The following is a 26,583-nucleotide window of genomic DNA, read 5'->3' on the forward strand; positions in this document are numbered from 1 at the left end:
TTAGCACAACTTCATAACACTATTCTCTGTCGTAAATCCAGCTGAAATTCACCCTGAATTAGTCATTGTAATCATTTATATAGGGAAATGTAGCCTTACTTCACTGTTAATGTCAAGTCTTTTTAAATGTACGTAAACAGATATCACTAGTAGTGATTAATCAAATTTATTTGAAAACATCCTTTCTATTATTCCAACTGTGTACTTCATTTAGAGTAACCCAAGTGGAACACACACTTTGATTGGTTGGCTGTTTTTGTCCATGTGTTTATTTCATAAGCTGTTGTTCTCTTCTCCAGTGAGAACTATCTAATTCGGTGGGGCAGCAAAGGCTTCCCTAAAGAAATTGACATGCTCAACAACCTGAAGGTTGTCTTTACGGTAAGTGACCACAAGGGGACAATGATGCTCTACTTAATCCTCAAATACTTTTCATTTTAACTTAAATTGCCCTCAGACTACCTTTTATCTGACTTGTTTGTTGATTATTGCACATTCTTGCACTTAAAGGGCCTGCACTCTGTCTGTGTGTCTTTGTGTTTGTGTGTGTGTGTGTGTGTGTTTGTGTGTGTGTGTGTGTGTGTGTGTGTGTGTGTGTGTGTGTGTGTTTTTCTGGTAGGATTTAGGGAATAAGGACCTGAGCAGGGAGAAGATTTACCTCATCTGTCAGATAGTCCGAGTGGGCAGAATGGACCTGAAAGAAAGCAGCAAAAAGTGTACTCAGGGTCTCAGACGTCCTTTTGGAGTGGCAGGTAAGCAAAACAACATACAAATATGAAAATATGTAAATTGGATTAAAAAGAGGAGGAATATAGCGTTTAACACACTTGACTCATAGTGTTATGGATCAACGTTTGGATCTCAGCTACTAGGAGGAGCTTGCATGCTAGCTTCAGTAAAAACTCAGGGATGTGAAACATTTTGGTCATAGGCTTCTTTGGTTATCCTCGAAGGACCGCCATCACTGTGAAACCTATGAATGGATTCATCATTTTATTAACTATGTAAACCAAATGGATGGATAACTACTTTGGAAATCAGAGGTGAAAGGAAATAATTTATATCAGCCATTGTGCAATATTGATTTTTTTCCACAACAAAAATTGCACTCAACAGTACTACACCGCATAATAATAAATTGACACCTGTGCCCTGCAATTGGATGGTGACAAGTCCAGGGTCTGCTGCCTCTCTTTTAACTTGAATAGACCCAACCTTGTCAGTGGCAGTGATAAGTAAAAAGCAGGAAAGAAAATGGCTGAATGAATGGTCCCAATATATGTAAATGTAAGTGTAAATAGTTTAGTCTATTTTAGTCCTGCCATTTCAGTCTAGAGTATGCCCCACATTTGGCTTAAGGTAGCTGGGATAAGCTCCAGCTAAGTACTAGAAATTGATAGAAATAAAAATGGTGCAGCCTCTTTTCATTTTTACTGTTGACCTTAAAGTTCATCTCTTGCATTAAGAACATTTACAGCATGTACCGTAAACTGACACTGTGTAACTGAGAGTTGCCAAGTCATAAGAGTCAGTACATACAAGTCAGTCATGTAAGGCACATACATAAAAAGTACAGCTTATATTTTCATTTTTTTTTTTCTTCTATGATATTGTCACGAGAGACAGTTTTCTTGTTTCCCAGTAATGGACATCAGTGACCTCATCAAAGGAAAGGTTGAATGCGACGAGGAGAAGCAGTTTTTCATCCCATTCTTTCCGTATGTGCTCCTTCTTCCTTTTTGTGAATCTTTGGTCTTTTTGAAAGTCAAATGTCATTTTGTATGCTGAAAGACCTCTGCGTCAGTGCGCTTCATCGGTAATATATTCATGCTTGTGCGTGTGTGTGCGTGCGTGCGTGTGCGTGTGCATGTGTGTGCATGTGTGTGTGCAGAGTTGTGGCTGAGAACGACTTTCTCCACACCTTTCTGAACAAAGTGACCACGTCCCGGGGAGACAGTGGCGGCCAAGGTACAGTTTTCTACTCGCACTTTCTGTCTTGCTGTGAGCACTGTGAGATTTTTTCAGATATATTTTTTTCCTTACAAAGTGGTTGTATTTCAACATACAATGAACTTGACCCTATATATATATATATATATATATATATATATATATATATTTTTTTTTTTTATTTTTTTTTACTGTCACTTCAATAGTGTGGAATTGACAGAAGTATTAATTAAAATCTTTGAAAAATAAGTTTCAATGAAGTTCCAAACTGTAATAAGTACTACAGGCTAATCTTCAGTTTGGGTTATGTCCGGCTGCAGAGCAGTCAGTTCCTCACCAGTTACAAGCCTCACCGCACGGCACCCTAATGAGAACTGGCGCTATAATCCCTAATTAAGACACAGAATGGACATTAGAGGTTCCATTGCATTGGTTATTTTTGAAATATCAGTTTATACAAGGAGGTTGCCTAAAATCCGTCTTTCATCCTTATTTTGGAATTTTTCACCAGCGTAACCTCTTTTTTTTGTTTTTCATTCACTTTTTTATAGAATATTATATTTACAGATATTAGATTTAAAATATAAAAATTTTACAATATTCAAACATACCGCTCATAATACTTGCAATTCTTTACCATGATGTTATCATCCTTCAAATGTGGTAAATTGCCACCTAACTTTGTGTGATTATGGGGATCTGAAATGTTTAACTTCAGAATGAATAATATTGTCTTACTTTGAACTTAGAGTCCATACAATTTTGTAAAATATAATTTATAAATAATTCTATAAATAAAATGTAGATAAAACTGGACTAGAATAATCTGTTTCATTGTGTTTGGTTTGTATTGTTTAAAACCTCCCACAGCACATAACCCAGATGCTGTGTGTGCATAAAGGTTGTTTCCAAGATATACTAACTGTAAGATTTTAACTCAGAATTAATCTTATCACTGAACCACAGCAAATCAGTACGAATAATAAGAAAATAATTCTTCAGATTCATAAATTTTTCAGTTTTATATTTTGTCTCGCCGAATCAATAAACATTAAAAATGTGGAAATTGCTCTTCTTCTATTTGGTGCAACCATTATGGCAAACCATTGCCAGAAGAAAAACTAAACTGATAGTACAGTTATACACAAACCAATTTAAAGCTGCAGTTGTATTATTCATAGTATCCAACGATCTATCCATTATCTTTTAATGACAAATATTCTTTCACTCTACTGCAAATGTGCAAAGTGTTCAATTTTTTCTTCTGCCTGTTTAGGCGTTATGATTGAGAGGGCAATGTGAGAAAAGAGGAGAAAAACACTGACACATTTTTTTTCTTAGCTAGTGAAAACACATTATCAAAAGGCTATAATGCACCAGGACTTGATTGACTTAATCAACTGTATGATTTCCTGTCTCAATTACATATGTACACAGTTAAATAGTGACCACACATTTAAAATGTGGTCTTTCCAGGACTCTGGGTGACCATGAAGGCCCTGGTTGGTGACATCGTCCAAATTCGCAAAGAATATCCTCACCTGGTGGACCGCAGTACTGTGGTTGCACGCAAGCTGGGCTTTCCTGAGATCATCATGCCGGGAGATGTGCGCAATGACATCTACCTCACGCTGCAAGGTGGCGACTTCGACAAATACAACAAGACCACGCAGAAAAACGTGGAGGTCATCATGTGCGTGTGTGATGAGAAGGGCAAGGTCGTACAGGTGAGCAGCAGGAGACGTAATAGGAAAGTGATGGAGCCTCTACACCCACCTTCATTCATCCTAATTCAATAACCACGCAAAAGACATGACTTTACAAGATAATAATGCACAATTTTGTTTGACATTGAGATTTCACTTGCAAATAATCAAGTATTTCTTCCATTGAGACCACTCTCAATGGTCACTTTAGGAAGTACACTTGCCTAGTAAAATTTTGTGTAAGAACTGTATTGAAAAAAACCATCATCCTTTCAAAGTACGGTGGCAGGCTGGAACTGATTATTATGTATCATTTCCATTCATTTCAGTGGGGAAAGCTGATTTGAGATATGAATGAGCGTCGTCACAGTGTCGCCGTACTGTGCACTTGACATCAATCATCTGAATATGACATCTCCTTTTATCTACACTTCTAGAACTCCATCTGTCTCGGAGCAGGGGATAAGCCAACGAGTGAATACAGATCAGTCATCTATTACCAAGTCAAACAACCCCGCTGGATGGAGACATTCAAGGTGTGTTGTTGTTGCAGTTGTACCATTATTTAATTTGCCTTTCACTTCTGAAAGCTTTGTCATGAAAAGTATGAGCACAATGAGCAGGCTACAACTTTTTGAAAGATGATGTATTTTCCTGTCCTCCAGGTGGCCGTCCCTCTGGAGGAAATGCATAGAATCCATCTTCGCTTCATGTTCAGACACCGCTCCTCTCAAGAGTGTGAGTTTGACAGTCGTCTGCTTACAGTACACGTCCCCCCCTGCATCTTCTCCTTCCTCCCCCTTCCCCTGAGCATAATGTGACATGGTAAAGGACAAAAAGATTGGAAACAATTTGCAAATGACCCAAGGAGTCATTACACACACACTTGATTATACAGGAAGCTGTCAAGTCCCTCTCGGCCACTCATTCCTTTATTTCCCCGATGTGCTCTCTTGCCATGTCCGTCCTCTACGTGGTGCTGCAGCCAAGGACAAGAGTGAAAAAAAGTTTGCCATGGCCTTTGTCCGCCTGATGAAGAATGACGGGACGGTTCTACAGGATGGACTCCATGACCTTGTGGTCTTCAAGGTTAGGATTTAAGAGTATTTTGAAAATGACTTTAAATTGGAAGAGCAAAGAGCAGTCACCTATGCCTCTCGTATAAAAGTAGGTCAGACTCGATGCGCAGTGAATACTTGAAGAAATGATGTATCATCACTTCAATCATAATAAATGTTGACTATCATTGGCCAAATAACTGTGATTTTTTTTATAATTTTACTTGCGCATAATGGGGAAGCATGGTATGGCGGGCGCATGGCGGCCTCACAGTTCAGCAGTTGGGGGTTCAAATTCGTGTTCTGGCCTTTTTGTGTTAGACTTGCTTATGTGTTCTGTGGGTGGTTGTCTGTTTTCTGACAGCACGTTGGCACTCTCCCATTTTCTAAAGACAGGTTCAATGAAGCCTGTAAATTATCCAGCATAGCGAATGGCAAGTGGATGTTCTTTTGCCTTTGTGTAACCTGTGATTGGCTGGCAATCATTCAATCGCCTCTCGTTCGAGAGTCAAACAACACAAACTGAATAATCGATGAACTGGTAATGGACTGCATGGCCTGCCTACAGATCCCTAATTCCCTATGTTCAAGTTCCTTAATGTGGTGGAAAACATCTATAGTTTTTAATGCTGTTTCTCTATACTTTTTAATGCACAGTTTGACTCTGGTGCAATCATGTTTTGTTCTTGTTCTCTTGTTCGTACCGGTTGATTGAAAACTTTAAGTATTTGCAAAAAGTCACAACCAAACTGGGAACAGTTTGCGACAAATTTCATAACTTTCAAACTGTCACAACAATGTCACCCTCTTCTGAGGTACATATATGTATGCCATTTTTACTAACCGATTGAGAGGTAGGGCGAAGACAGCATTTCTGAAGCATTTGCTGATCTTTACTGTGCAATAATTGTGGTTTCACTTTTAGCACGGATCCATGTCTTTGGTCCGGCGAGTGCAGAAGTGGGCAAAGTATGGCCTAGGGGCCCACTGAGCATTTACATTATGAAAACTGCTGCAATATACGTATGTGTTGCATTAATTTAGGCTTTTGTGAAATATCCAATTGTATATGAACAGTTAACATTTCATTTGATTATTGCAAGTAAAAGTTATTATTCTAAAAAAAAAGAGGGATTTTGTTTAGCGGACACTGTGTGGCATCAGAGCATTTGGGAAGCACAACACAAGTCTCAACTACTCCAAACATGCCATTTCTGTGTCTCAAATAGGTCCTTCAAAAATTGTCATTTTGCCACAGCTAGTTGAAACTGCCAGGAATAGAATGAATTTGCGTCACACGTGTGCAGAAGGTTTCCAGATACTTCTGTACCAAAAAGTATTTATTTTTTTTAACATGATGTCCACACAAGACAAGAAAATTAGCTTGCCAGGCTTGTCCATACAACCATACCCAAGTTAAGACAGAGATTCTAGAAATGATGCTAGAAAATAGTTTAGAAGTTTAATCGGTTTTGTCTTCAGCATTAATTTAAAAAAAAATTCAAAGGATTCTCCTCCACAAAAAGTTTATATTATAAAAAGTGTCCTAATGCAAAAAGTCTGCATTTTACACTGACTTTTTACCTGGTAAAAGAAGCAGGTGTATAGTAGCCTATGTCTGAATGTGACACTTGGCCTACCCAAACAGGCTGAGAGAAGCTAAATAGATTTCCTGGTTAATGAGCGCTGGTAAACTGAGTCCACTTATTGATTAAATGTCAACTGAAGTGAAGATTAATTACTCGTGATGTACTCTGCGATACAAATGGATGGTCTCTCTGTTCCCTGTTGCTCAATATTATCAAAGCACTCTTCTCAATCTCTGTACCACTTCAAGCCCTGACGCACGCGCGCATGCACGCATTTAATAGAACCCATTGGCTTAGCACTAAAGTGGTCACTAGGAGCTGAAGTTAATCTTAAACTATCAGAGGGCGTGCAAATTAAATTGGAAATCCACCCATTATTTATAGCGCTTGCCCTCATTAGAGTTAGCTGCAGCCTCCCCTCGCTGATTTTAGGTGTGAGGGAGAGACTGGTCACCAGCCAATCGCAGGGCTCATATGTTGGATACAAAAAGTCGACACACCATTGGTTGAGTGCCAGATTTTTGTGGAGTATAAAATCCATACAGGAAGTCTGCAACTGTGATTCAAAACATAAACCTCAGAAGTGTAAGGCAAGTGTGCTAATCACTTGTTCACCATGCTGCTCAATGTTGAGCAAAAAATAAATAAAAACAAGACTAGATTGTGTTTAGAACGATTAATTATAATATATGTACATTGGTGTCATAGGGTGACAGCAAGCGCATGGAGGATGTGAACTGCTACTTGTCCTTGCCCTCCACCCGCCACCACTATGGAGACCTCCACAAGGGGGCTATACTGAGCCGCAGCACCAGCAATGTGAGTGGGGTCAGTGGGGGCCTGTCTGTCAGCTCGAGAGATGGCTTCACCATTTCCACCCTGGTCTGCTCCACCAAGCTTACTCAGAATGGTAACTGCGTGTGTATGGGTGTGTGCGTGCGTGTGTCTTGTCTTGCTCGTCTGGCCACAAAAGAGTAACAAAATCTGGAAAAATATGATATGCTGTAAATCCAAACTACAGTGAACCCCTATTTATTGCGGTTGATCTGTTCCCGACCCACGTGTGATGGATGTAAATCCAGGATTTGAAGCGACCATAATATTTAATTAACCCTCCCACATGTTTTAAAGGGCAAGTGAAATAAAAAAAAATAATTATAAAAATAAAATAAAATTTCTCTGCGGCCCTACCTGTTTTATGAGTTTGGTCATGTAAGCTGAGCCGTGATTGGCTATTACCTGAGCCCTGAGCAACTGTGATGTCATTTTCAGTCATCAGCAAGTGGTTAAATATGTTTGCTGAGATCGATAAAAATGTGTGGACTTTGACGCTTACTTTGTATTTTACACATGCCAGAGTTCAGACAAGTGGGACCGCATAGAACATATTGTACACAAAATTTTACAATTGACTTCCTCTTTAAACGCATTTAAACATATTGAAACACACTTTTTTACTATTTTTTAGCATATTTTCTCACTCACCCTGTAAAGAAATTGGAGACTATCATATAGCATAACTTGGTGGAAATTAATATGCAAATCTAGACCACAGTTCTCCAAATAAGTGGCAACACGTGCTTGCTACCAGCAATTTGTCCCTCACTGTTCAAGATTATTGTCAAACTGACACATTAAACAAAAGAGAATTCCACATTTTATGTTGACAACGTTGACAGTGTGAATTGCTCAATTCATATTTTCTTAATTTATTAGTTTTTTTAATCCAACCACACTCATTTTCCTATTCGGTTCTAGATGGGATACATGGCAGATGGCAGCCAGGTCGCATATCCAAACTAAATGTTGTTCAAAGCCCCGGATGTGTAGGAGACAGTGTTTCGTGGGAGTTCCAAACTGTCCGTGAATCTGTAAAATTGTTTTGATTTACAGTAATTACTTATTTTTACTCTTTTAATCCCACTGAAAAACATGAATAATCAAGTGGACATTCAAGTACAACAAAGTAATTCAATCACATCTATGTTTTATTTACTATGCATGGCAATGACTCGACATGATCTTTAGTAGACATCTTGGGCGATTGAAAAGCTTCTCCTCATTTTCTAACAATTTTTATTCCTCTTCTCACATCACTCCTCTGCTGATAAAAAGATGAGCCCCTCCAGACTCAACCACATTTACTTCCATAAACACATAGACTTCCCTAAACATTTCGTTATGAGTGACATCTCTTCTCCTGCGCGTGTGAGTCTCTGCGGGACGCATTTGGGTCACACACTAGACTGGCTGAGGTCGCATTTAATATGTAAGCTGAAGTCTTACACACAAAAAAATCCAAATTGAGCATTAAAACGTGCAGTATGAACCTAGCCTACTTGCTAACGTCACCTCTCTGCACTATTCCTTTCAATCACAAAAATAACCATGTCTGTCTGCCATTAATCCAAGCAACAGAAGAGTCAATTAGCCAGTCCCTCAGTTAACGGTTTGGTTTTCCATGGCATTTACTTTTTAATCAATTTATCTATTGAAATGCAAATTACGGCCAGTGTTCAGTCTCGTTTCTAAGCAATTAACCTTGTGTGACGTGCTCTTTTTGACTGACACTTCACAGAGTCAGACTAAGGCAGTCTGTTTTCCCATGTAAAGGTTTGTTTACTGTAATTTCTTGAGAATGACACAGACTCGAAAATCATTCACACTCCGAAAGTAGCCTTTAAGTGCTGATTTTCCTTTGCACTCATGCATTCATGAGTACAACCAGCAAATAAGTGGGCCACTGATTTTTACTCTGTGTGTACAGCTGGGAAAAAGTAATATAGGATAGTGAAGATGGGGAAAAACAGTTCGGCCCAGAATCCCTTCACCATATTCTTGGCCATTTTCCACACAGACATTTTCAGTCTACATGAAACTGAATTGTATTCAAACTCCCCCAAAACGTCTGAAATTGTATTAGCCCCCTCTACTGTTGGAAAGTTATTAGTGCAGTCACGCATGGATATGGGAATTGTTATTGAAAGGTGTCCCGCTCAGCTCCAAGGATTTGAACAAAGAAGCAATCCGCAAATCTGGCATACAAGTTAAACACATGTGGGACGTACTAATCAGTCCTTACCTCCATTGGGGAACTTTGTCAAAACCACCACAATGCGACAGTATATCGACATTTGTAAAATGACATATTAAATATCACAGCGTAATGAAAGTACACCTTTTTTCACAATCCCCAAGCACTGGTAAATTTCTCTACATTGGAAAATTTAAATTTTAGTCATTTGCTTAAATCTACCGATAATATCACCCCGATTTTGGCTTTTCTTTCCCACAAAAACATGTGTGTTCCCAATAAGAAGATAGTGTGATGTCACACATATTGTGAACGAACCTATTGTGTCCCTCGGTGTGTCATGCAGCATTCTGAAAGTTATTATGATATGAGCTGAGGGGAAGGTCTTGTTCTGTAATTGTGATCTTGTCTGCCTGTTTCATAATTAGAATGACTTGTTGTTTTAAATCACTGCATGATTGTATTTTAACAATGGCAAATAAGTTATACTGGATGATGTGACACTATTAGTGTCCTGTGCTGTCCTACACAGGCTGGCCGCCGACTAATATAGTTCACCACATATCCACCAATGTATTGTATATACACACTTTCTCGCATGCCAGCCAGTAAAGCAAATCTGACATAGGTGTCAAGCAACAGCTGTTACCAGGGAAGCAAGTCCATCACCATAATGAACATTAACCTTTGTTTCAATCACCTACACCGCAGGCATTTCTCTCTCTCTCTCTCTCTCTCTCTCTCTCTCTCTCTCTCTCTCTCTCTCTCTCTCTCTCTCTCTTCTCTCTCTCTCTCTCTCTCTCTCTCTTCTGTCGGTGTCTCTTTCTCTCTCTTTCTCTCTCTGTCTCTCTCTTTCTTTTTCTCTCTCTCTCTTCCTCTATCTCTGAGCATATCACCAGGGTTGTTTAAGGTCAACCACCAGATGTGCAGTTTGATACATATGTCTTTAAATGTTGTCAATGTACCTCCTTCTAGTAAGCTACTTTTGTTTTCTCTGCTATGCTTCTCAATATCATTAGTTGTTGTCTTTTGTGATTTTCTTTGTGGTGAGATGTCACTGAGGTTTAATTCATTATACAGCACACTGCAAAGTCACCAGGAAGTCAAGCGAAAAAAAACTTAACACGCCTCACCAAATCCCCACAAAGTTGCCAGCAAACAAAACAAAGTCTGGAAGTCATTGACATTTCCAAAGTTTTATTCAATATTTATTCTGAAACGAGAAAAAGCTTCGAGTTGAGCGATAAACTGCTCTCGTTCCAGTGGGTCTGCTGGGGCTTCTTAAATGGAGGACTCAGCCCGAACTCCTGCGAGAAAACCTGGAAAAACTGAAACTCATCGATGGAGAGGAGGTAGTCAAGGTCAGTAACACTCTTTGCTTGGCACAGTGCCAGGATTTCCCCATCCCCGTGCTTAACCAATAAATGATGGATGGGGAGAAAAATAATCGATTCTTCTGACTTCAGTTACTTCATATCTAAATATTGTAGAGGCCAAATTAGGCACACCAATTTCTGTGGGGCAGTAGCAGCCCGTTAGCATCGGTGTAGCGCCATGCGTGACGTTTCCGTGCACGTTTCTACTCAACAACTTTTCTACCTTGTATGTAGTTCCTGCAGGACACCTTGGATGCTTTGTTCAACATCATGATGGAGCACTCTCAGACCGATGACTACGACATTCTCGTGTTTGACGCCTTGGTGAGCCAAGTCCAAAGTGTCATCCATCTGACTAGTTCACATGGATTCTCATGCTTCTTTTTTTGTTTGTTTTCCACAAGATCTATATAATCAGTCTGATCGCAGACAGAAAATTTCAGCATTTTAACACTGTGTTGGAGGCCTACATCAAGCAGCATTTCAGTGCCACATTAGCCTACAAGTAGGTTAAATCTTGATTCATGATCCTTTTTCTTTGGTTGGTATTCCTTTTCTGAATGGTGGACACACTGATTGAGAAAAAAAAAACTTAAAACAAAAGAACAAAACTAGGGCTGTCACTATTGTATTGTTTTTAATCGATTCTTTTTAATAATTTAAACGAATAATCTTATTTGCAATAAAGCACACAATTTTTTTTCCCGATTACTGTTTATTATCCAATTACTTTTTGTTATTTGTTACTAGTAGAAGTAATTAGAAATAATTAAACAACTGCTAAGTAATATTGCACAAAAAGGATTGATGGTCATTGTTTACTAAAGTAAAAGCAAATGTTTATTTTGCATATTTTTTCTGTATGTATGTACATATTGTATGCATGTATGTACTATGTACAAATATGTATATGTATGTACACATTACTGGAAAGCATATTTAAAACAACAGGTAGCAACCGGGATGAAAAAAAAAACCCTAAATGCATTAACAAATTCTCATTTGACCTACTTGCTATAAGAAGCAAGGACACCTTCTCGTTGAATCTGATTCTTCATCAATTAGAACTCTCAAGTTAGATGTCCTTTAAAATTATGTGCGCTCCATTAAAACGCCAATTTAATTTTGGCATTGCCTGCGAAGATGTTTAAGGTCATGTCTATACTTCTTGTCAACACACAAGAAACTAAATCTTGTTCTTAATTATATTTATTCTGACAGTTCAGTATAATGATTGTAGATTAGTTTTGGGGGGATTTTTTGCAATTGGAGCGAGTGACTCAATTTCAGCTCCAGTTGTAACATTACAATCTAAAGGAAAACAAAACAAAACAAATACTTTTTTTTTAAGTACAATAAATTAAATGAACTCCTGGGAATCTCGTGTTTCATAAAATAAAATATTTTTATTTGACTGCTTTTATCACTGTTGCTTCTGATGAACTACTAATAGCGTTTTTGATGAGGTACAAAAAACATTAATTGATTTTTGGTTTATGTTTTTTACTGAGTAAACATGGATAAATCATTTTGATGAATTCTTGTTGGTATTTTTTTTGTGTGGAGGGGTATGGTGTAAAGCTGGTGTAGAACTCCTTGCCATCTCATCATCTGTTCTGGCCCTCTATTCCTCCCTTGCCAGTGTGCTGATGTTCACTCTCTTTAAGAGGGTCACTGCTGCTTGGAACCCACACTCTTGCAGGATGTTATGCAAAACTCCCCCTTGCTACATTCTAAATTCCCCATCTTGGTTCCATAGACAGGAAAAAAAAAAAGCATAAAAACCTGTCCGGTGCGCCTTTCAGTCATGCGGCAGAGACAAAACTGGGGAAGACTTAATGGTAATAAAGCTGGTCATATTTTTAACTGCGGCCGGATCACTGTTAGGCAAGATTAGAGTCGATTTAGGGAGGCTTTTATTGTTTAAGAGGATTAAATATAGTTTGTGGCATTCCTCGTTGGCATCACAAAGCCATAAGTCGCAGACCTCTGGAGGCCCATGTTTTTATTTATGAGTTTGGTTTGACAGCTTACTGGAGGATAAAGACCATTTCATTAGGTACAGTTGCAGAAACCAGAAAGAAACTTTCCCTAATATGTTCACAAGTGTTTATTATTGTGATTGAAATTAGCGCTGAGGGGTCTTGAATGCTGTATTGTACGTATGTGTTATTGACGTATGTGTTATGAACTGTATATTTTTTTCAACTATACCCATCACAAATGCTGTGAACTATCTGAGAGGGAGTCAGCTCAGGTGTGAAAACTATTTTCCCCTCGACTAGTCTCTCCTTCACTTTTACACTTCTTCCCTGTGCTATAAAAGTGAAAATGGACTTATTGAAAAGTAAAAGTATCATTTGCGCTTTTCTTTTTCTTGTCTCTTGCAGGAAGTTGATGTCTGTGCTGAAGAGGTACCTGGACATCTCCAGTCGAGGGGAGCACTGTGAGGCCATTCTGCGAACTCTCAAAGCTCTGGAGTACATCTTCAAGTTCATCGTTCGTTCCCGCATGCTCTACTCCCAGTAAGTGTGTTGTGTGCTTTTTATTCACTGATCACCCTAATGAGTTGTAAATTATTTGAGCGTGCCACCTACATGCCAATAATCCTGCATCAGTCTAATCAACTTTGACAAGCAAACCAAGGGTGTTGCTTACAGTGTCCTTGAGGTTAATATGCATTGAGGGCAATGACAAGGGTCAAAATTAGAGTGCACGGCTGCAGTGTACCACTATAAGTAAGTAACCCTGGGTCATAAAATCAATAAGTACATCATATTTAAGTAAGTACTCCTAAATCTAGGTTTGACTGAGATGTCGTTTTCTTATGTGCCCTACAACCAGGCCTTGTGTACTCTGTCTCTTGTCCTCTGGTTTAGATGGTTTGGATGGATGTAAAAGTATGGCTAAACATATGTCCTTGCCCGCATGTGACATCACTTTCAATTTAGTTTGTGGTTTATTCAAATATCTGTCTATGAAACTGAAATCCGTTGATTCATCTTCCTAAGCGCGTATCCGCTTATTGGCATTCTGGAGCGGGTACACCCAGCACTTGTTGCCAGCCAATCACAGGGCACATATGGAGGAACAACCATTTACGCTCACAATCACACCTATGGGCAATTTGGAATGGTCAGTCGGCCTAATATGCATGTTTCTCGAATGTGGGAGGAAACTGGAGTTACCGGGGGAAACCCGCGCAGGCACGGGGTAACATGCAAACTCCAGCCAGAATCGAACCATGCACATCTGAACTGCGAGATGGACGTGCTAACTAGTGCTCCACCGTTTATGAAACTTGTGTAGTGCTATTAGATAGTCCACACATATATTTAGACAAGCAATTGTTAATATCTTTGTCCTTGGAATTACCTATCATTCCAAGTTCCGAAAGCCCGCCTCCCCAGGGCGTCTATGAACCGATAAATGTGCTCCTATCTGTCGCTCGGCGACCACCTCTAAGTCGATAAGGCGCTACTCCCTCTGCATTGAAACTTTTCATCTCTTTTTTTTTTTTTTTACCCCTTCCGTCCTCTATGACCTGCAGTTTTCATGGCTTTGTTGGATCTTGTTCTTTTTGTTTCTTTTTCCTCTTCTGAGCCCCTGCCCCGTTTCTCCTTGATGTCCTCCAACATTTATCGCTCTCGCTGTCTCGCAAGCAGGTTTCTCTTAGCACGTCAGTTCAGTCATCTCGAACTGATGTGGTCATAACTCATAGTTTGGTGTTGCCTTGTTGCTGCTTCCCTCTCACTTCTGCTGACTTTTTGTTCAGTCACCCCATCTTGTGTGTTTATTGTCCCCTTTTCGTCATACTTCCCTCTTATCCATCTGTCGCTACCAACTTGTTTTTCAGCTTGTGGCAGGGTGTTGACTTTGAGTATGTGTCTATGGAAAGCAATAGCCTGAGGTCACACAGACTCACACACACTGAGATGTTTTATTTATTAGGGACAAAGAGGCCAGTTCCTAACCAGAACCATTTATTGCTGCAGTTTTACTCTCATTTCATCATGTATTTTGTATTTTATACAGAATTTCGATTCAGTTTGGGAGGAACCTGCCTCATTATCCATACTGGGTGACTTTGAGCTAGGAAGCCGAGTCAATGAATTGAATCCCACTGTAGGCAGAATAGGAATACTTGGCATTAGTAAAGTTGTCTATTTGCATCTTTAAAAACCAAAACAAAATAGAACAACACTTTTTTTTATTTGAACGTTATACGCTGAAATACTGTTTTTACTCAGACCAAACCCACAACTAATAGAGGAATATTTCTTTGCACCTTCTTGTGGCATTATGGGGCGAATGAGATGTTCTAGAAAGTTTATGATTTAATCATAGAAGAAAGTGCTTTGGCGCCATGTTTTTCCTTTGTAAATACATCTTATTCAGTAAATTACAACTCATTGGAGAGATGCGAGTCTTCTTCTTGAGCACTGCCGGGATGCCAGTAGGCAAGGCACCAAAACTTCACTTCCTACCACCCATGTGTTTAAGTTATGATGTTTTTAAATCAATTACCGACAAAATGTTTGCTTTATGTGAGTTTTATTTATTTGATGCTGTCCTGTTTGGCGGCTTAGGTGTGCAGTGTGGGGTGGATATTTATGCCTTATCTTTCCAGAGAGCAGTTGCTGTGCAACAGGAGAGGCTGATGTACACCGTCTGTTGCATTTTGTATTGAGATGAATATTTATTGGAAAGGCAGGTGGGCAGACCAAGATTTGAGAGGGGGTTACAGATGGAAAAAAGAGAATCCAGAGCAGAAGAACCAAAACGACAAAAAAATTGTCTTTTAGAGAAAAGAAGAACATCATTAGATTGTGTTAAAATTTTCTTGATTCATATTATACTCTCAAATCTACACTCCACTTGTGCATGCAGCATGAAACACCAAGATTATACAAGTGCGTGTAATGAAAGCATGAGCCGACTTCACACTACCTCACACCATGTCGCCATCATGCCAACACCTGCAGTACACCTGAATAGGCCTGCTGGATTAAGCAGGACAATGCGTCTGTGATCAGAATAGTAGTCTCTATGCAGCCGAGTGACAATACTGCTGTGTGTTACCGCCTAATCCCTCCCACACATGAACACCCGAGTTTGCAGTGTGCCACATGTTAATCCCCCACCTCCCCAGGCCCTCATCATTTTTATTGTAATTAACAGCCGCAGAGCTCCAATGAATCACAAAGAATTGTAGATGGGCAGCAGAAGGAAGAGGGCAGAGATGCATGTCAGAATTTAGAAGGTTTTATCATTTGTTTGTTTATTTAATCATCTGCTATCTTACATCTAAATGTCAGTCAGTGTGTCCAAGTTCAAGATGAGGCCTTCATTGTCCATATGAATGAGTGTATAAAATGAATGGCTATACTAAATGACTATAACATTGTGAGTAAATTTTCAAGTGATAATTTAATAGGATTTTTTACTCCAAGTCAAAGGCCATACCATGATGCGATCTGGTTTTCAAGCGATACAGTACATTCACACTGTGACTGCATTGTCTCCACAGGCTTTATGTGGGGAATGAGCAGGCAGAGTTTGAAGAGTCGCTGAGGAAGCTTTTCGAGTCAATCAACAACCTGATGAGGACAGACTACACCACCACTCTGCTGCTGCGGGTAATTGCTTGCACTTTTCACCACACCACTAACTCTTCATCCTCATCATAACCATCATCATCATTGTAACCATTATCATCCTCCATACATGGTTTTCTCCCCACTTATTTGCTTCAGAGATTGAAGCTTCTCTGGTGTTTGTTTGTTACTACTTCAATCAATTTCTACAAACTTTTTATAGGTTTATAAGTCTGTTGCTGCATTTGACAAGTACTAGGATCTTGGCTTCATTCGTAATAACAAGTTCTTATACCAAAAGGCATTGTTACAACAAATGTTATCTTTTTGGGCCGCATATGTTGACTTTTTTTTTTCACACTTCACTTCACACAAAGAACGTATCGTGATGCGGCATCTTATAGGTTTGTAAATAGTAAATGTGAATGGTGATGGCTAACGCACCACCTATCCTCCGGATAAAATGGCATCCTTTCAAACATTCCTCAGAGACTCAAATGGTTTTGCCTCTGACAATTTCAATTCAATGTCCTGAGAAAGAAATGACCTGGATGAATAAGAATATACACAAGCAGCTTGTAGACCATGACAATTCAGTGTTTCAATACATTTTCAACAGTCCCTATAATGCTTAGGATCAGTAGACGCTGAAGTCTATCCCAGACTTTGGGTGAAAGATTCTAAGATTGGAAATGAGTGAATGCATGTGTTAATTGTACTTTCTGCCATAGTGAAAGATAAATGAATTATGTTTATCACTATATATTACCGGTATAATAGATTAAATTCATTTATTAGTTGTGTATGAAAGCATTAATTTCTTTCGAGGTGAAATTGGGAAATTTCTTGTGGCATCATCGATGATCTCTTAGTGTATACTGCCGCAGCACAGTGATGGGTAATCACTGCTCTACTGAGGGCCGTTTCTTTTTTACGGTGATATTTCTTTTCTTGGTGTAAATGCCTCTAGATATCTCCACACATAATCAAAAACACAAAGGTAAAAAGTATAGAAAAAAAACATTATCTGAAAATTTGAACTCTTTTGTGGATGTTCAGGTTGCAGCCCTGAAGTACCTGCCAGCAGTACTACATGATGTTGAGAAAGTATTTGATGTCAAATTACTAAGGTATGCTGTCGGAATGTACACACACACACACACACACACACACACACACACACACACACACACACACACACACACACACACACACACACACACACACACACACACACACACACACACACACACACACACACACACACACACACACACACACACACACACACACACACACACACACACACTCCAAGTCTTATCTCGACTCCCTCTCCGTGAGACAATATGGAATCTTTTGTCCCACCAGCCCACCAACCCGTCTTTTTGTCCAACACACTTTTCTCCCCCTGAGGGAGCATCTTTTTCATCAGGTGATAAAAATCTCATTAAGATGACATATACACAAGGACATGCGTTTTAGCACTCTGCGGCTCCTCCATTTTCCCACCAAATTGACAATTCCAGCAAAAGTATCACGTTGAAACCACACAAGCATCCTCTTTTAACCCCGTTTTCCATTTCCGTGGCCTTCGGCTCACAATCACACTTTCCTCTTCAGTATCATTGCGGGGTATTAAAAGTATTAAAAGCACATCTTAATGTGGGGAAAAATGCTGCTTGTGCCGAGCCCGAGACACCAATGATTATCTTCATATTGTCTGTTTGAAGCTTTGATTGTATTGCACAACGACCTGATGTCTTATGCGTCGCATGTATTCCTTTCAAAATGACTCTAACTCAGACTTCTGCCGCTCATCCATCATGTTGTAGATGTTTGGTGATAGTAAAACACACAGCCGTGTATTTATTACTACTGGTGCAAAGATTTGATCATTCTCATAATTACATTGAATTGAAAATATATCAAGCGGCAGTCATGTGTGCCTCTCAGTCAAGAGGTTCCGTGTTCTGTGCAGACTTTGCATGTGGTCACCTTGCTTGGCTGTGTTTTATGTGGTTGCTTCATCCCACATTTGAAAAACATGCCCATCAGAGTGAACAGTTGTCTGTCTGAAAGTCCTCTGGCCCAATTGAGGACAGCACTTTTGGAAATGGATGGATGCATATGATTCATTTAGAATTCTATCAACATATTCATGGACCACTAGGGGTTCCTCGTAGACCACGGTTAGTGCGGAGATCACACTGCTCCAGCAGCGCCACGGGAAAATTTATTGTCTTGACATTCTTATTTCATATAAATATGACATTAAAGTGGTGAGTTGTTATCCTTCAAGTTTCAATTCCATCACCCTCATTACCATAATGCCCCCCTCCGCATCTGTTTGTGACGTTTCATGAAAATAATCCTTGTGTATTAGCACCCCTGCCAGTTCAGTACTCCTGAGTATTTCGTGTCAACGCAGTGTCCAAAGGTGCTACATCTGCCTTTAACCACAGGCAGCAAAACACAGCAAGTTAAAATCAATGTCACACAAGATTGCCACTTTTTTCATACCTTCATTCTTATTTTGTTTCATTTCATTTCTGCTCCCCAAAGTTAGTTTGGGGCACATGTGTGCTGGGTGCATAATGCAGCCATGTAAACTTGCATGAAATTCCCAAAGTATACAATAACCCAGGTCAGTGTTGCCTCAGGCTTTTTTCAAAGCAAGCGGTATAAATTCCAATCGCAATGCATGAGGCAGACCTCAAAGCTTGGTCTCATCTCTTATATATACTCACACTTTACATTCTCATAATCCTGTCAGCTTGTCTGGTGTGATTCATAGAGCGATGCGTGCACTTTCGATGCACTCTCTGCCCTTTGCTTGTCCGTGGAGCACCGAATGACATTCTGAAGTTTTAATTAGTTTAATCTCAGATGATTAGCTTGCCTGATAAATCTATCGTGAACTCTTGTGTGTGTGTGTCAGAAAGTCTTTGTTATGCATATCTGAAGTTCCATAATCGTGTAGAGGTTAGGTGTGGACTGGTCTTTTTGTGTTACATTATTGTTGCAAGTCAGTATTATTTCTTGTAATTATTATACAAAAGAAACTGCGATCATAGTCTTATATATACTGAACCGAAATGTACTTAGTGAAACATGTTAAAACTGCGGCTGAAGGTGTATTGTAGCAAATCAGTATTATATCTTTTAATTATTATACAAAAGAAACTGTGATCATAGTCTTAGATATACTGAACCTAAATGTACTTAGTGAACCATGTTAAAACCGCGGCTGAATGTGTAATCATTAGCATGCATAATAATCATGATAATCATAATAATCATAATAATCATAATAATAATACCGGCGGCACGATGGCGCACTGGTTAGAACGTCCAACCAGTTCAGGGTGTCCCCCGGCTACTGCCCGATGACGGCTGGGATAGGCTCCAGCATGCCAGTGACCCCTGTGGGGACAAAGTGGTACAGAAAATGGTTGGATAATAATAATCCATCCATCCATCTTCTTCCGCTTATCCGGGGTCGGGTCGCGGGGGCAGCAGCTTCAGGAGGGACTCCCAGACTCCCCTCTCCCCAGCCACTTCATCCAGCTCATCCCGGGGGACCCCAAGGCATTCCCAGGCCAGCTGGGAGACATAGTCTCTCCAGCACGTCCTGGGTCGTCATCGGGGTCTCCTACCGGTGGGACATGCCTGGAACACCTCCCCAGGGAGGCGTCCAGGAGGCATCCTGATGAGATGCCCGAGCCACCTCATCTGGCTCCTCTCAACGTGGAGGAGTAGCGACTCTACTCCGAGTCTCTCCCGGATGACCGAGCTTCTCACCCTATCTCTAAGGGAGAGCCCGGACACACGCTTGTATCCGGGATCTCGTTCTTTCGGTCACGGCCCATAGCTCGTGACCATAGGTGAGGGTAGGAGCGTAAATCGACCGGTAAATTGAGAGCTTTGCCTTTTGGCTCAGCTCTCTCTTTACCACGACGGACCGGTACAGAGTCCGTATTACTGCCGACGCTGCACCGATCCACCTGTCGATCTCGCGCTCCATCCTCCCCTCACTCGTGAACAAGACCCCGAGATACTTAAACTCCTCCACTTGGGGCAGGATCTCATCCCCGATCCGGAGAGGGCATTCCACCCTTTTCCGATCGAGGACCATGGACTCGGATTTGGAGGTGCTGACCCTCATCCCGACCGCTTCACACTCGGCTGCGAACCGCTCCAGTGAGCGCTGGAGATCACGGCCTGAAGAAGCCAACAGCACCACGTCGTCTGCAAAAAGCAGAGACACAATGCTGAGGTCCCCAAATCGGACCCCCTCAACGCCTCGGCTGCGCCTAGAAATCCTGTCCATAAAAATTATGAACCGAATCGGTGACAAAGGGCAGCCTTGGCGGAGTCCAACCCTCACTGGGAACGAATCTGACTTACTGCCGGAAATGCAGACCAAACTCTGGCATCGGTGATACAGGGACCGAACCGCCCTTATCAGTTGGCTCGGCACCCCGTACTCCCGAAGCACCCTCCACAGAACCTCCTAAGGGACACGGTCGAACGCCTTCTCCAAGTCCACAAAACACATATGGACTGGTTGGGCGAACTCCTATGCACCATCGAGGATCCTGCTGAGGGTTTAGAGCTGGTCCACTGTTCCACGGCCACGACGAAAGCCACACTGCTCCTCCTGAATCCGAGGTTCGACCTCCCGACGGACCCTCCTCTCCAGCACCCCTGAATAGACCTTACCAGGGAGGCTGAGGAGTGTGATTCCCCTGTAATTGGAACACACCCTCCGGTCCCCCTTCTTAAAGAGGGGAACCACCACCCCAGTCTGCCAATCCAGAGGTACTGTCCCTAATGTCCACGCAATGTTGTAGAGGCGTGTCAGCCATGACAGCCCCACAACAGAGCCCTTAAGAACTCCGGGCGGATCTCATCCACCCCCGGGACCTTGCCACCAAGGAGTTTTTTAACTACCTCAGTGACTTCGACCCCAGAGATTGGGGAGTCCGCCTCGGATTCCCCAGGCTCTGCTTCCACAATGGAAGGATTGTAGGTGGAATTGAGGAGGTCTTCGAAGTATTCCCCCCACCGACTCACGACGTCCCGAGTCGAGGTCAGCAGCACGCCATCCCCACTGTAAACAGTGTTGACATTGCACTGCTTCCCCCTCCTGAGACGCCGGATGGTGGACCAGAATTTCCTCGAAGCCGTCCGGAAGTCATTCTCCATGGTCTCGCCAAACTCCTCCCATGCCCGGGTTTTTGCCTCAGCAACCGCCGAAGCCGCGTTCCGCTTGGCCATCCGGTACCTGTCAGCTGCCTCCGGAGTCCCGCAGGCTAAAACGGCCTGATAGGACTCCTTCTTCAGCTTGACGGCATCCCTTACCGCCGGTGTCCACCAGTGGGTTCGGGGATTGCCGCCACGACAGGCACCAACGACCTTACGGCCACAGCTCCGGTCGGCTGCCTCAACAATGGAGGCGCGGAACATGGTCCACTCGGACTCAATGTCCCCCGCCTCCCCCGGGACGTGGGAAAAGCTCTGCCGGAGGTGGGAGTTGAAGCTCTTCCTGACAGGGGATTCTGCCAGACGTTCCCAGCAGACCCTCACAGAGCGTTTGGGTCTGCCAGGTCGGACCGGCATCTTCCCCCACCATCGGAGCCAACCCACCATCAGGTGGTGATCAGTTGTCAGCTCCCCCCCTCTCTTCGCCCGAGTGTCCAAAACATGCGGCCGTAAATCCAATGACACAACTACAAAGTCGATCATCGAACTGCGATTGTCTGGCAACCGGTTCGGTGTCCCCCACCTACTGCCCGATGACGGCTGGGATAGGCTCCAGCACACCCGCGGTTCAGAAAATGGATGGATGGATAATTGTAATCATTCTTCCCAGGCTGTAAAAAAAATGTGTTTGCTCAACGTGAATGAGCAACAATTTTCAGTTGATGTGTCGCGGTATAAAGAAGTTTGGATAATGGATAAATGGATGTTTGTAACTTTTTCTACTTCTTACTTAGATAACTTTTTTGTTTTTGTTTGTATTTTAATGAAGAACTCATTTAGTACAGTGATATGTTTGCAGCCAGCGTGAAGTAGCTGTGCAGGGAGAAAATGAGGAATCCTAAATATAATCACAGCGTTTTCAACAAACATCATGCCCGTTGCCGAGATGTGGCAGTTAATTCTTCTGTAATGTTGTGAATAGTCATAGTATTAAAAGCTTGAGTAGCTACTTTAAAATGTAGATTTTATGTACATTGTACATAATTATTTTTATTCATATGAATGTGTCATTGTCTATAGTTGAGTTAATACACAAATGTCAACATAGGTTTTACTCACTGGAACACACACACGTACACCCCTAAATTATTGACACCTCGTAGGTCACTTAGTCAGTGTTTTTGTTTGGGGGGTGGGGGGTTATATCAGAGGCATGGAGCCAGAGAGGGGCAGATTTTTTCCACAGAGAATATAATAAAAATTGTGGAAATTTAAAACTCCGCTTCAGGCAATCTGGCAAAAGTTTTGTTAAACCTTGTAAATGCCCTTAAGCCCATATAATTCTAAATTCAGTCAATATTTTAGGGCGGAAAATACACCTTCACAGTAAACTGACACAAAACGTCCCTTTACTTGCATTTTCAACACCGGTTATCTGGTGAAAGGCACACAACAACCTGAACTAGTCGCCGTCAAGTCGCAGGGCACGGCAGTAAAATGAGTGTTTCAAATTATAAAACTCAGAGCATCCCTCAGTGTATGTTATTCAGTTTATTTTTGTCATTTTTGCAAAAGACATTCATTCACCATAATAAACGGAACATTGCTCTCTTTAGAATGTGTCCATGCCCAAGTATATTCCTACTGCTTTATTATTCAAAATCACTACACTGAAACAAACAAACAAACAAACAAACAAACAAACAAACAAACAAACAAACAAACAAACAAACAAACCATTTTCAGATGCACATTATAAAGGACTTAATTAATTACTCTAAGATTGAATCGGGGAGAAGCATGATTTAAAATGCCATCCTCATTAAAGTCGGATCTCATTTGTTTTCATGGGGGCGTAAAGGGCCAAGCTCATGCCTGTGCCACCACATAGTGACTGCACGCTAAACTGAAAAATTCATGTTTTTAAATGTATGCTAATATCTTACTGCGATATGATGGTTTTCCATTATCACTATTGCAAATTCCCAACTCTGCAATATGCTAATGTTACCAAGAAAAGCCTGTTGTTGGCGATTGTGTTGATGAACATAAACAAACAAGAAATACTGTACAGCATAAACTGTCTTGATTACAGTTGTACTTGCCTAGAAAATAAATTAGTCGCAATTATTGCTGACGTGAGGCTTTTGTGTTATTTGTTATATGTATATTTTCATACAAACCATTAGAAATGTACAAACTAAAAAGTAAACCCAACATTTGAATGAAGCATACAAAGGCTCCCCCCACCACACACACACACACACACACACACACACACACATATATATATATATATATATATACAACCGATATATCTATACATTTTGTCTTTCTTTCTCCCTCCAGTCAGTTGCTGCATGACTTTTATGCCTGCATCCCGCCTGAGAAACTCCAAAAACAGAAAGTGGCTTCTATGACTGAAATTGTCAGCAGTCATCTTTTCCAGCAACCAGGTTAGTAGGTTACTTGAATTCCACATGACGACAGCACTCGACTTGACTGTAAAAAGAGAAAGAAAAACACGTACCAAAGCACACTACTGTAGCAGACCATTAGCAAATCCTCCTGAGCATGAGTTGCTTCTCACTTAATGTTTAGATCCTAACACTGGCCGATATATGTGGAGTGAATACTTTGTGCCTTGGACGGACAGCTGTGCAGGTTGCTCTTTATGACCAGTCAGGGAGTTCATAGCACTCAAAGTTTTATCTTTATCCAGCTCAGTGCTTAATGCTAATACTGTTAGACAATGTTCCCTTTCTTCCACCACAATTCACTTAAGTGTTCTGTAGAACGATACCATCAAATGGCGAAGCAGGATGTACAGTGTGTACGGCAGCAAATCTTGCACACCCTCACCCAACGTAAGGTTTAAGCCCTGTCTGCCCTAAAACAACACTATAACAACAGGGTTGTTTAAGGTCAACCACCGGATGTGCAGTTTGAGATGTCCCATATGTCTTTAGATGTTGTCAATATACCTCCTTCTAGTAAGCTACTTTTGTTTTCTCTGCTATGCTTCTAAATATCGTTAGTTGTTGTCTTTTGTGGTTTGTTTTGTGGTAAGATGACACTAAGGTTTAATTCATTATACAACAAACTGCAAAATGGTCAGACTTCAAGAGTTTGGAGGAATAGAGTCTATTCATTCTTTTTGAATATGACACCTGTAATGTGTTTCATTTAAAGATGGCACAGAAGCATGTTTAGCACTGTGTTACTCAACCCTTCCTTTTAACAACACTCATGACAAGACATGAAATAATGTTGAAGCTTGTTTATAGAATTTTTTTCCCGTTCTTGCTTGATGTACGTACTTCAGTTGCTCAACAGCCCGGGGGCTCTGTTGATGTATTTTGCACTTCATAATGCTGCCATTCAACTTCAGCCCTGAGGACTCGACGTCCACGAGTTCCCAAAACAATTTGAACTGTGGACTCATCTGACCACAATACAATTTTCTACTTTGGATCAGCCCATCTCAGATGTATCTGGGCCCAGAGAGGCCAGTGGCGTTTTTGTGTGTTGTTAATATATTGCTTTTAATTTTCAGGGTATAGATTTAACTTGCATTTGTAGATGAAACAACACACTGTTAACTGACAATGATTTTCTGAAGTGTTTTACACAACTATACCAATGTTTATTGCAGTGTTGCTTGGGGCATCAAAGAGAATCAGCATTCATTATTGGTTTTACAATAACAATACGATACATCTTTATTTATGTAGCACATTAACAACAGCTGTAGCTGCAATAAAGTGCCACAGAACATATAACAATAACAATAGCAAGTAGTATTTCTACATATGCCTTAGAACCTGCTGCTTAATCAATAAGCACTTCCAAATTTTCTTTAAACATTCAGGACATTCAAGGTCCTCCATTATAAGTACCGTAATTCAGCAATGTGTTATGGGGAAAAGAGAAAAAAAAGTCAATGCTTTTAATGAGGTGAGCCTCATGCCCATGAATTCTGAGTGGCACCTACAAAAAATACTTTAATTTTGTTGTTTTAATTCTGTGCAGCCCTCCATCAATGCTTAATTCTTGACAGTACAAGCCAACATAATTACAAAAAAAGACCATCCCATATGTTTTTTACTTAATTAGGTAGCAGTATACTTGTATAGTAGAAGTTTTTTTAAATATCATTTTGTTTTATTTAATTATTCGAAATCGACACTAACTATAAAACAATAACTATTAAAATACAGTTTGTCAATATACATTTGAGTTAACTATTTGAATTGAAAAAATAACAGGCTGTTAATGGTTGCTCAACGACAACATATTTGGCTTCTGTTAGTAACGCAGAGAGTTACTGGTGTCATAGTTAGACTTTGTCCTTTAATCTGAAACGTGCACGCAGAGAGAGAATGTCAGAAAGTCTAATGCAAGAGGAACATTTTCCGTGTTTCAGTAGTTGCTATGTGCTGCATATGAATGTTGCAGTGCCAAAGGCCAGCAAGTATTAACGTTTCAGATAAACACGACAGCAAGTGTTTTCAGAGCACTTTATTTTGATATACGTATTTATGTGACACTTTTCACAGTGCACAACCTCCGCATTTGAATAATTCTACCGGGTATGAAATGATACCACAAGTACCTTTTTGAAAGTGCAAAACACGAATGATCATGTTCACCCAACCTTTGCTCGTACAACCCCATTACATCCGACTAATTTGGACCCAGTGGGCTGATAAGTGTTGGTTTGTCTGCTCGAGACTGCATTCTGACAGCTAATGTGCTGCTTTAATGCTGACGTGATGAGTGTGCACATAATGAGGCCCTGGCAGAGGAAGGGGAGGAGGACAGTAAGCATTTAGAGTAGATTGTAAGGCTAAATTGGGTTAAAAGCAGTGACTCTGCTGTCTGCGTACTTAAATATGACACATTCCATAAGCTTGCGTGTGTATTTCTGAGCAGTTGTGAATGCCTATGCATGTGCACAAGCGTGTGATTCCGGTCATCAATCAGCCTGCAGCCAAGTCCGGGTAGCCAGTTCCGTATTCGGCCCCTTTGTATTGATCGCGACTCGGATGATTGATTCCCCTGGGGT

General features: G+C 40.8%; 1 protein-coding gene across 3 annotated transcripts in view; it reads left to right on the forward strand.

Moving 5' to 3' along the window:
- dock2 (dedicator of cytokinesis 2) overlaps positions 1 to 26,583 on the forward strand; it is a 121,704-nt gene that overhangs the window by 36,118 nt on the left and 59,003 nt on the right. For 2 of the 3 annotated variants that reach the window (XM_088380318.1, XM_088380309.1), the window contains exons 9-24: positions 300 to 381; positions 620 to 752; positions 1,643 to 1,718; positions 1,892 to 1,968; positions 3,427 to 3,677; positions 4,094 to 4,192; positions 4,322 to 4,394; positions 4,642 to 4,745; positions 7,012 to 7,213; positions 10,601 to 10,698; positions 10,948 to 11,037; positions 11,118 to 11,218; positions 13,104 to 13,238; positions 16,244 to 16,352; positions 17,370 to 17,440; positions 23,865 to 23,971. In XM_088380318.1, coding sequence (XP_088236444.1) covers positions 300 to 381; positions 620 to 752; positions 1,643 to 1,718; positions 1,892 to 1,968; positions 3,427 to 3,677; positions 4,094 to 4,192; positions 4,322 to 4,394; positions 4,642 to 4,745; positions 7,012 to 7,213; positions 10,601 to 10,698; positions 10,948 to 11,037; positions 11,118 to 11,218; positions 13,104 to 13,238; positions 16,244 to 16,352; positions 17,370 to 17,440; positions 23,865 to 23,971 — 1,808 coding nt within the window. Of the gene's footprint in view, positions 1 to 299; positions 382 to 619; positions 753 to 1,642; positions 1,719 to 1,891; positions 1,969 to 3,426; positions 3,678 to 4,093; positions 4,193 to 4,321; positions 4,395 to 4,641; positions 4,746 to 7,011; positions 7,214 to 10,600; positions 10,699 to 10,947; positions 11,038 to 11,117; positions 11,219 to 13,103; positions 13,239 to 16,243; positions 16,353 to 17,369; positions 17,441 to 23,864; positions 23,972 to 26,583 lie in introns of those variants that run through there. The other variant, XM_088380328.1, reaches the window with a different exon arrangement.

This window comes from Syngnathus floridae, chromosome 1 (genome assembly GCF_059516105.1).
Source record: "Syngnathus floridae isolate MCC-2025c chromosome 1, RoL_Sflo_1.0, whole genome shotgun sequence".
Classification (NCBI taxonomy): Eukaryota; Metazoa; Chordata; class Actinopteri; order Syngnathiformes; family Syngnathidae; genus Syngnathus; species Syngnathus floridae.